The sequence below is a fragment of the Cryptomeria japonica genome, chromosome 10, assembly GCF_030272615.1.
Source record: "Cryptomeria japonica chromosome 10, Sugi_1.0, whole genome shotgun sequence".
Taxonomy (NCBI): Eukaryota; Viridiplantae; Streptophyta; class Pinopsida; order Cupressales; family Cupressaceae; genus Cryptomeria; species Cryptomeria japonica.
Genome location: NC_081414.1, coordinates 687,672,527 through 687,684,252, shown reverse-complemented (window position 1 = coordinate 687,684,252; position 11,726 = coordinate 687,672,527). Strand labels below are relative to the sequence as shown.

At 32.4% G+C, this 11,726-nt stretch overlaps 1 protein-coding gene across 1 annotated transcript; it reads left to right on the top strand.

Moving 5' to 3' along the window:
* Positions 1–8,604: 8,604 nt before the first annotated feature.
* On the top strand, positions 8,605–9,873 carry LOC131063428 (uncharacterized). The gene has a single exon (XM_057997233.2). It carries the CDS (start codon positions 8,766–8,768, stop codon positions 9,357–9,359), a length of 594 nt encoding a protein of 197 aa, XP_057853216.2. The 5' UTR covers positions 8,605–8,765; the 3' UTR covers positions 9,360–9,873.
* The last annotated feature ends 1,853 nt before the right edge of the window (positions 9,874–11,726 follow it).

Here is an 11,726-nt window from a genome sequence, read left to right as displayed (position 1 = left end):
GATTCAAAACGTCGATGCAAAAATTCACGCACAATCTAATCCGGAAATAGCTGATTATTTTTAAAAAATATTATTTCTTATTTTTGTAAGACATTATAATTTATTTTTATATCTGATATCATAAGAAGATGTTTTTTTTCCAATTCTTAAATTTAATTAACAAATTGATTACCGTTTGAATTTGATTTTTTTTAGAAAAAAATACATAATAATGATTCACACATCCAATTCTATAAAATAAACATATTTATCTCTCATATAAACTAAAAATTGGATGGATTGAAACATAATTTATATTTAAATGATATGAAAAATTGATGTTGGATTATATAAAGTTATGTCATGATTAAATATCAAAGAAAAAATAAGTAATATATAAACAAGTTATTTAATTTAAAAATAAAAATAAAAATTTAAAAGCTAAATACTTTTATAATCTATATTATTAAAAATATAGATTTCACACTTTAATTAGGTTTTTAATATAGCATCTTATAACTTATTATTAATATTAGCTTTTATGCAATAATAATCAAATACAAGTATTTAATTATTTTAATTTCTTTTTCAAATTTATGTCTATTGATAAAAATATTTAATTTTCTTAATAGATATTTGTATTTACTTAATAGCTTTTTCATTAAGGGAAAACAAGTTTTGAAGGGACCTGAAACCCTATACAAAACAAGTTTTGGAAGGACCTGAAACCCAAACCTTAAGATAAACCTAAAAGTCTGCCCAACGATACAGTACAAAAGTGAGATACAACAAAACCATACAAAAGATGGGGGACAGCGCAAGAAGGACCCCCAAAAAGAAATAACGAGCTGCAAAAACCAAAGACTAGCAAGTAGCCCCAACCCAACCAAGAAAGATCAAGGAATAGATCTACACTTATGGGAGTGAAGGGTCATATCAAAAGAGGACTAGGATGGTTTAGATTTCCTACTTTTATGGTAATCCATCCCTCCTCAACCCTAGGAACAATCATTTTCTGAGAAGATGGGTCCAGAATAGAGGACCTCCCACCACCCCAAGGAACAAAGGCATCATCTTGAGAGGTAGGGAGGTCAAAAATCTAAGAATCAGAAGGACCAGACAAAGATCCAGCAGCAATCTGGGAAGCGGGAAGGTCAGCCACGATTGAAGAGCATCCAACATCCTTCAACTGATCAATCGGGATGCTATCACCACAAGAAGCATCCACACACAGTTGAGGTGAAGCAACAATAGAACATCCATTTACTAGGGCCACAACAGGGGTAGTAGCTAGAGGCACATTACCATCACCATCATTAGCATGAGGAACCTGAGCAACCACTTGGGAGAAGCTTTTCTTTCGAACAAAGTAGTGTTCAAAAGAGGCACCCTTCCACCAAGAAACATATCTTTTTTTCTTTTTATCTGACTCACATTGTGTAGCAATATGCCCAGTCTAGAAGCAATTTCGACATCTGAAGGGGATGCCCTCATAGTCGAGCGATTGGACCCAAGATCCCAAAGAAGAGTCAATCTTGATCTCAGCTAGGGGCCCTTTAGAAACATCAATATCAACCAAAATCTGAGCATAAGTAGAATGATACATATAGTAAGAAGCCTTATCAATAATTAGGAAGTCTCCTAAAGCCTCCCCCACTTCCTCTAGCAGAGAGTCTATCCATAGATGAAGGGGAAGGTTAGGGAGCCTAACCCAGATAGGAATCTTGTTAAATGAATCATTAGATGGGTTAAAATCTGAGAACTAGGGTTTAACCATCAAAACAAATTTATCCTCCCAACTGAAAGGATTGTTACATAAAAATTTTTATCTATCCTCCACCTGTTCAAATTTAGCAATGAAAAAAAACCTGGCTAAAGGATAAATGTTAAGAGTACCCTTTAAGATCGGTTCCCAGTTTTGGGAAATCCAAGTGTACAACTGAGGAAGACTTGGCCAAAAGCCCCGAAACCTGCAAATCAGTCCATAAGACTCAAACACAGAGGAGTTATGGATGATCTCCTTTTTAGTGTCAGCCGAGACCCTGAAATCCAAGGGGATGCTCACAAGAATAGCCATAGACACCAAGCCACGGGAAGCTCAATCTGTAGCAGAGGATGCCAAAACCTCAACGGTAGAGCCCATAACACCATTGTTCATAGTATCACCGATAAGAGCATCCACCTTTGGCCCACCAATCACAACAGATAGAGGAACGACACCCACAGAAGAGCCCATCCTCCCCACGGCCGCACTTGTAGCCAGGAATAAACTCTTTAACTAGGAATGTGAAGTCAAATACCCTTTCAAAAACCCGCTCACTTGAGATTCCTCAAACCCAGAATCGGAGTCATTAGGCGTAGAAAGAGAAATAGTAGTCGACCCAGAAGCTGCACTAGGGGAAGTGATAGCAGAACTATTGATCAAGCCATTGACAACTCGCACTTGAAGGGAAATGGAGGGTGAAAGAGTCGTTGAAAGAGAAGGAGTCATTTGAGCAGGAGTGGGAGCCGTTCACACCAAAGAGCTCTTATTTATTTGCTTAATAATTATTATTTTTTCTTAAGACATATTTATTTACTTATAATTTATTTTATTTTATAATTTATTTTATGAACAAGTATCTATATTACAATTATAAAATAGGGTTACACATATTCTCAAGAAAAGGTGAGTGAAAATATCTACACACATAAAGCCTAGATAGGGAAACAACCTAGAGCATTAAATCATAAAATAAAGCCACTAAATGGTGAGATTAATATTAGTTGGAGAAGGAAGATGATCTTGATCATCTAATTTATTTGATACATTGGTTGGGTCCATAGTATCCAGAAAAGGGTTCCACCCATAAGTATCATTTTCCTTAGTATTATCTTCTTCTTCATTTGCATAACTAGGTGAGATAGCAAGAGCCAATTGAGACAATTTTTTTGAATCAATCCAACTAGTGTCATATCCCATTGGACACCTAGAATTTCCTCCCATAGGTAATAGAGGCATGGCACACCAAATATTAGGCTATGACCAACCATACTAAGCAAAATACCTTCTCAACGTAGACGTGGAAGTGTATTTAAGTGATTATCCAACTTTCCTCAAGTAGAAGAGCTATATCCATGGTGAAAACCACTAGGAGGGGAGTTTACCTAGGAGTAGAGGGAATATGGTAAAATACAAGGGGTTTTAACTCAATTATTAAGCATTACCTAAAAGTGAGAAACCCAAGCCGAAATTTATTGGCTTGCACTTGAATCTATAATGAAATATTGGAACAAATTTTAGATTTAACATATAATAAAATATGATGATCCATAGAACAATTGGAAAAAAAAATAAAAAAATTACAACTTTCCATATGTTGAATGAAAACCCCATCCTAAAAGTATTCCAAATCTAATTTATTTTATTAGGGATGTGAGGTAAATCTCCTAAAAGTCATAACTCGTGATAATGATTTTGGTTTGAATGGATTTGAAAAGTCATGCATCTAGGTCCATGAATAGAAAAAGTGTTTCAGAAAATCTTGTTGTTCATAAGAGAGACACAAGTCGTTAGAGAGTTCCAAATGGGGTAATATGGAGCCAATGTGGGGGCATTTAAAACAAATACACCAACAAAAGTGAGAAAATTTGCGTTCCAAAACTAACAACAATTTGTTTAAAGATTTTTTGATTCCAATATAATTTTTTTTAATTTCAAATGCCACTATTGATTCAAGGTGGGCACCATGGGTAAATGAGGAGAGAGACAATATTTATCCTTTTTGATGCTTATAATTTTAGAAAGTGATTCTTGGACACGATTTTTTATCTTTCCTAAGTTTTACAAGAACTAGTACTAATTTTGTGAAGCATATCAACTAAGATTTCCTCTATAAATGTATCAAAAATTCACAATCTTTATTAGAAAGGTAAAAAAATTCCTTTGGTTTATTTCAAGAAACAAAACTAATGAAAATTTTGGAAAAAAGGGTCCTAAGTAGTTTTGATTTAATTTTAAAAATTCCTTTGACCATAAAAATAATTTTTATTTATAGGAGGATGAGTGTTTCCTTAAAATATAGGAGACAACTAAATATTTTACTAATTAATGAAAATCTCATTACAAAAACTAAAACCATTCTAGAGGAGTCGATATGTTATGGCTTCTAAGGCCCTCCAAATGTTTTTATCACAAAATTCCCTTGGATCTGAATAAAATATTTCATAATTAGAAGGGTATGAAACCTAATCCCTTTCCATGTAGGTTGTTTTGTAGGATGACTAGAAGAGACATAATTTTGCATTATTTTTTTTAGGATTCATTTCCCTAATGGGTATAAATATTCCATTTAATGTAGAGTCAAATTATAATGATGAGTAGATGTAACCATAATCATCCATATTATTGGGGGAGGAAATAAAACTCCTAAGGCACCTGATAAAATACCCCATGATTCTTTGATGGTGCTAATAAATTTAATGAAAAATATTTTCCAAATTCGTGTAATAATCCTTAGAGGGAGCCAAACTTGAAGAGTAGTTAAGATGAATGACAACAAGTATCTTAGAAGAAACCTATATTTTCCCTATTAATAAACATTTTGTGACCTAGTAAGAAATTTATTTCTAGTTTTGGAAAGAACAATCTTCCATAAAAAAATCTTGCAATGCCTAGAAAGTAAATGGAATACTCAAAAATCTAAAAAATTCAGAATGATAGATCTATATCCAACCATAAAAATCCAAGAGGACATGGATATGCACGATTTTCTATAACATCGAGTCATTTTCCATTGAATGGTATAAATATAGACTTTATAAAAAATACAAGTAGTGCAAAACATGATTGATATATTTCTCCTCTTGGGTGAGAGAATAATTATTAGTATTTTTATTATTGTTTAACCTTGACCACCCTAACCTATAAATTGTGAGAGGTGTCATATTTGAGAGCTATAGTAGATTGGTACACCTCTAAGGTTGTGCCCTCATATGTATGATGTCAAAAGAGGTCCATAGTTGGCACCCATAAATATAGAGGAAATAAGAATTACACCTAATAGCTCTATTTATTAATATATATGACTTTCCATAAAGAATAAACAATAGTAGTAAGGATTGACTAGGGAATTCAATCTAAAACTAAAATAGTACATGAAGCACCTCTTCACTCAAGATGGCAAAGTCACACATTAACGACTATAATATAATAGAGGTGCATGAATATACTATGTTCCATGTTTGAAGATATTTGTAACATGGCTAGCCTTAATAGAGTGGAAAAGAAAGAGCCATTACAATTTTTTTAATAATATCAATTCAAACCCCATGTAGTGCCTAATGATTGTTAACTCATTCATAAAACATGCTCTTAGGTGAATTTATTCCAATAAAATATCTTATCAAAGTAAAATTTTATAACCATTTGTATGCATTATAAAATTCAAGGATGAATAAAACCACATCTATAGAATGGTCAAAAAGCTTACCTCATAGAAAAAAATTAAGATAAATTTACATGGATGTTTTCCCTATGTTGTCATTGCCTAAAGCCACCAAACCATTGACACAAACATGAATTGTTATGTTAAAATAGTTTGAGGCCACAAAAAATAATACTAAAAATATCATCATTAAATGTAGAAGAACAAAATACTTCCTACACCAAATATGCGAGTGGCATAAGGATGCTGATAAACTATTAAAAAAGATATAAATCCTAACATAACTTTCACCTTAGATTGTATAATTTTCACCACTAAAAAATTATCTTATTTAGTCAAGAGTTATTTTAATTATTTTAAATAAATATTAATCCAAATAAGTTTTTGTTAACATGATCAAATAATCAATAATTTTGAATAAAGATTAAAAAAATAATTTTCATTTTATTTTACTATACACTTAAATTTGAAATAAGATAATTAAATTAAATTTATCCTTTTAAAAATAATACATCAAGATTTTAGCAAATTAATTTTATTCTCTAATATAAAAGAACTCATAAAAAATATTTAATTATATCAACACTACTCTAACATAATTTCATGTTACCTTTTACTAATATTCATAATCTTGCAATCAATAGCCATCACTTAAAGCATGGTTGAGTGACATGAAAATTGAAAAGTATAAAAAAAATGATAATAAATAATTAAATACAATACTTTAGGCTTTAGTAAAGGGTAAAATTAAAGAATGTTTTTCAAAAGATGTTATTATTGTTTTCAAAATTTTATCTCTTTTTCTATATATGAAAATATTAATTTAGCTTAAATCTATGTATCTATTAAATAGTTTTGATAAAGTTAAATAGTTTTCTAAAAGTTTATTTAAGAATATGTTTGTAAGCTGAATGATGTTTATTATTTGATATTGTCTTTTGTTTTTTGAAAGATGTTATAATTCTTATATCTGATATCATACCAAAAATTGATAAAATAGATATTTCTAATTGATAAATTTTATATAAAAAAATTTAAAGATTAATTATTCTTTCAATTTTTTATTTTGTGAAAATTAAAATTAAACATAATAATTATTCAAACACCCAATACTAGAAAATAAACATATTTATCTGCTATAAAAACTTTAAAATAGTTTTTTAACATATGTTTTGTGCAAATTTCGATGGGCTGAAATACTGAAATGATATGACAAATTGAAGTTGGATGCTATATTGGGATGCTATAAAGTCATGCCATGATGAACTACAACGATAGAAAAAAAAAATCCAAGTAGAAGATTCGAAAAATGTAATGATTCAAAACCCTAATAAAAAAATATAAGGCTGCCATTGGGATGTGTCCACAAGGGACCAGCAAGCGTCAGGTGAGGGACTGCAAACATTCCAATGATAAAGAAAGAAGAGAATATATAGTAATTATGTGCAATAGAATGATGAGTTCAGAAGGAAAGGTACCTCTAATCTGAACAGAGGTTTTAATCATGGAATGTGAGTAAATCATACAAGTAATCAGGCAAGAGAGGACTGCACAAACGTAGCTTTAATGGATTTTTGCATCATTGATGATTGCCATATCTCGTCACAAATTGTTTCAAGCTGTCCCAAAGAAAAAGCTATTGTTTTCCATCCTGGATGACAATGATTTGAGACGCAAGATTCCAGTAAATTAAAGATCTATTTTGACCGGATATGAGTTTGGATGACAGCTCTCATCTTGCTTTCCGCCTGGGGAGCCCACTCAATTCCAAAAGGTAAAGATGATAATGCAGCACGCAGGTACCGTAGATTTGAGTATGCAATGTATTGAAAGAGATAAATATCTGAAAATCGTACAATATTGGTACTGAATCTGGAAAACTGATTAAAAACTGGTTGAGATGAAATACATGATGGGATAATTAATATATAATATCTTTCATTCACTAGGGATGTAGATGAATGTAGACTAACTGGTTCAGTATAATTGGCGAGGGATATGATATGTCTCTTCATTGTCTTGTCTATCAATGTTCAGATGTGTAATTGAGTGAACATAATTGGCGAGGGTTATGATATGTGGATCCAGTTATTCCTTATATAAAATGGTATTTAGTACAATAATTCAAATTTGTATATCATGATGGTTTTTTGTTGGATTTTCTGCGTTTTATTAACAGCATCGTGGAGACAGATTATGAAGGTTGAGCTTGTGAAAATCGTGGAGACAGATTATGAAGGTTGAGCTTGTGAAAATCTATCGTGTTATGCAAATTTGAGTTATCATATGGAATGCCATTTTGTGTGGAGAATAGCCGTCTTCATTACATGTTCCTTCATTAAGCTCCCCATCAAAATTTAAAAGTTTTATTGGTTTATTAGCGTAATTGGTGAGGATTACAATATGTATATCCATTACACTGTATAACAAAGTTTATATGTTTAGTTGGTCAAGTATAATTGATGAGTATTATGATATATTGCTTCATCACAATATGGCATAATTGGTTGAACATAATCAAGGCGTTACAATATGTTTATCCATTACACCATCCACCAAAGTTTAGAAGTATAATTGGTCAAGCATAATTGGTGATGGTTATGATATGTTTCTTCATTATGTTGTCCATGAAAGTTTAAAAATTTGAGCCTAATTGATGAGGGTTATAATATGTTTATCTATTTATCGAAGTTTATAAGTTTACTTGTTTGAGACCTAATTGATGAGGGTTGTGATCTGTTCTTCTAACATGTTTTTCTATCAAAATTTAAAAGTTTAACTAATTGAACATTATTGGTGAGGAGATGAATGGAATACTCCTCACTCTTTATTTTTACCTCAATCTTTATCTTTTACCTGAAATAACCTTTAACCCTAAACTCGAGCAGTTCTGTAAATAACCTTCTTAATATAAAAGAAATCAATATTAGTGTAGGGTGTAGGCGTATAAGGGAAAACTTAGGCCTAACGATTACGTTCATTCATACGAATATTTGGTTACTCCCAAACATTACCTATCACATCGAGGTCACTTTATTTGTCAAATTGTTTAGCTTACATCAAAAGCAAGCTGGCCCGCCCTGGTTACTACCCAGCTTTCACTTTTATCCTCCTCAAAAGACGATTTTTGAAGTTCTACATAGTTCACGATGATGTTTTTTATTGTTGGTATGTCTTTGTTCGTACAAGTGAGAAAAAAAAGCTACATGTCCTGCTCTCACAGGCCTTTTATATGAACACAAGCTCACTGCATTGATTATCATATATGATTCTGCTTAACTCTCTGCTTTGAAGGTCCTGTACCTTGTCCTACCCTATTTCATAGTGTGAACTTTCTCATTTCCAGTGTTGAAGATAGCCATGGAGGTGGATTGCACTGCAAATCATGTTGTGGCAAAAAGATTATGGAATATGTTAAAGGTGGCAATTTTCATGGTGAGAAAAGGAATTGTGTTGAAGAGAAAGTTTGTGATGGACATACATATGATGATGAAGCGAGGAAAAGTGCTGGGAAAATCTCTGGGAAGCTTGATGTTCCATCATTCTCATGGGAAGAGCCACCATTATAGCACTGGGCTTGGGATTAGGGAATACGAGTTCTCCTGCAGTAATAGCCCTGCTTTTCCTTCTCTTTCCTTTCACTGGGGGAAGAAAAAACATAACTTCTTTCCCTCAATTCCTTGCATTCAACCTCATACTGCTGGTGAAGATGAGTGCTATTCAAACGCCATTGTTGTTTCTCAGTGTGAATTCTTCACTAAGAATAACATGGATCTGAAAGATCTGCCTGGTGTAGATCAGTCCACAAGGCCTCTGTCACCCTTTTGTTGTATAGAAGAGCGTGTAGACAGAGAGGCAGAAGAGTTCATTTCCAGATTCTACCAGCAGATTCAGTTGCAACGCCAGGTTTCCTTTGTGCAATACAATGAAATGCTTGCCAGGGGTTCTGGATAAAAATAACACAAAAGCTTTGTGTTTATATTTGCTATATGTAAGCCAAAATAAGTAGTACCATTAACTGTGGGTCTGAATCTTGGTCTCTTTATAGTAAGCACTGCCATTTGTAAACCAAACCTTAGTATTTTATCTATCGTTGTGAATGTAATGTAATATTCTGAAAGCTACCGCACTATGTATCATCTATGCATCCTAAATGGATTCAGCCATTATCAACGAAAGGAGAGAATGGGTTTCTGCTGTGATGAGTCTAGGCGATTTGCAGTTGATACATATTTCCTTATTCTTTAAGTGTGCAAGGTAGTGTGCATATTTTTCTGTAGTCTTTGTCCTCTCGATATCAGATAGAGACCTTTTTTCTCTATGTTCTTTCTGGTATATTCTTGTGGAACTTTGACTCTCCGTTGTGCTAACAAACATCTGTTTTTTCTCTGCTGCAAAATTGCTCTGAATGGTATCTAAATATTTGACGGGTAAGAATACTCACATAATGAAAAGAAAATTTGGTCTATCTCGCTGTTTAATCTATCTAGCCATTCCTTTTCCTGTACACAGGATGAATGTTTTTGGTTTCTCTTTTGTCAGAATGACTGGAATGAGTACAGTAGTGAGATGACTTTCGTTTCAGGGGGGAGATAAAAAATGTGGGTGAGTTATGATTTCAATTTTAATTGATATACAGTCAAAATTAGTTACAGAAACAGGTCACAGCTTAAATGGGCACCACAATGAAAGGCTATTGAATGAGGTGGGTTAGAACAGCTAGCCAATATAAAGAACTTTCATTGAGATGAGATGTTTTGACATTCAAAGCAAGTGAGGGTCTGGATAAATGTTTGAATGGCAATATGAAACCTCATTGGAAACAAAAACTTTTGAAATTGCTGTTTCTGAGTTGTAATCCAAAATATCTTTGATGTGGGCAATATTTAAATGACAACGTGCAGTTTCATTGGAAAACGTAGAGGAAAGAGACATTGTTTTGCATATTCGCCGGTTTTAATTTCGAAACCAGTACTTTGTAATTGTAAATCTTTTAGTTCTGAATACTTCTGGCTTGGTTTTCGGTATTGTGTCTTTTTGAATAGGATTTAAGATTAATCAGGTATGGCTCCATTATGAGCTTCTAAACTTTAAATTTATGTTTTTTTAAATATATTTTTAATGAATAGTATCTTGAGAGTACAAATAGGGCTACAGTGTGGAATAAAAATCAATAAGACAAAACAAAATAAAAACTGTCAGGTGGCAAGACCAGTAGCAGAAAGAAGAGGAAATGGGTCACAGTCATCTTGTTGTCCCATACATTAGTAAGGTTTGAAGCATCTATGGGAGGCCCTCAACTATTATTACTATTTTTAATATTATTATCTTGTTTATTCATTTTATCAATTTGACCAGAAGAAATAGCTAGAGTCAATTTAAGGAATTTACCAAAGTTTGGTCAATCAATAGTCTCACCACCAAAAGTCAAGGAAGAAGCAAAACAATAGTGAATTGACTGCAACTATTTTTGCTGAGAATGATTCATTCTCGCATATGATGGAAAAGATTAAGGACGGGATCTTGCTTGCCAAGAGAAGATTGGTTGCATTCTCAACCATGTCCTTGAGGTCAGGACAAACCTCTATGAGAGTTAGGAGTGGGAGGAATTATGGAAATAGCACATGGGGCATCACCCCAATGATCCAATTGTGGATTGAAAATAAGCAATAAACACAAACTATTTTTACAACACAAATGTAATTTTTTATTAAATTTAAAAAAAAAAAAAAATAGATCTTGTCTCAATATAGAGGTCTTCTCCTCTACCCAACATAAATTAGACTTTCAGACTTGACAACAAGAGAAATTATTTTATAGAGATCACAACCCATAAAATATAAAGTATAGATAGACTTGCATTTTTATGCAAAGCTTTTAAAGCAAATAAAACACTAAAAACATGGAAATTACTATCTATTAAAAGTTATCAAAAAAACAAAAAACTACTTTAGAATTTTTATCTAAAATGCTCCAACTACTTTCGAATCACTTATCATCTATTACATTCTTTGCATGATTACCCAACACACTCCCCCTTGATTCTAAGTAGACTCATTAATTGAATCTTTGCAAATCACTATGCATTATTACTATCACTATCATACGTAGTCTTATAGACCTACTTAGTACTAATACACTTCTTGTAGAAGTCAAGTATCAATTTACTCACTTCTCTCCTTCTTGAGAAATCACAAGGTTTCCCCTTACTATCTCTAACATAGAGAGGAATCGTGATACTTTTCAATGGGGCAATCATAATAAACAATCATTAGGAACTTGACTAAAACATTAAAGCCTTGTTTGATCACTAGTTTTATT

Coding starts and splice junctions, on each gene's coding strand:
- LOC131063428 (XM_057997233.2), top strand. CDS start 8,766: ATGGAGGTGGATTGCACTGCAAATCATGTTGTGGCAAAAAGATTATGG.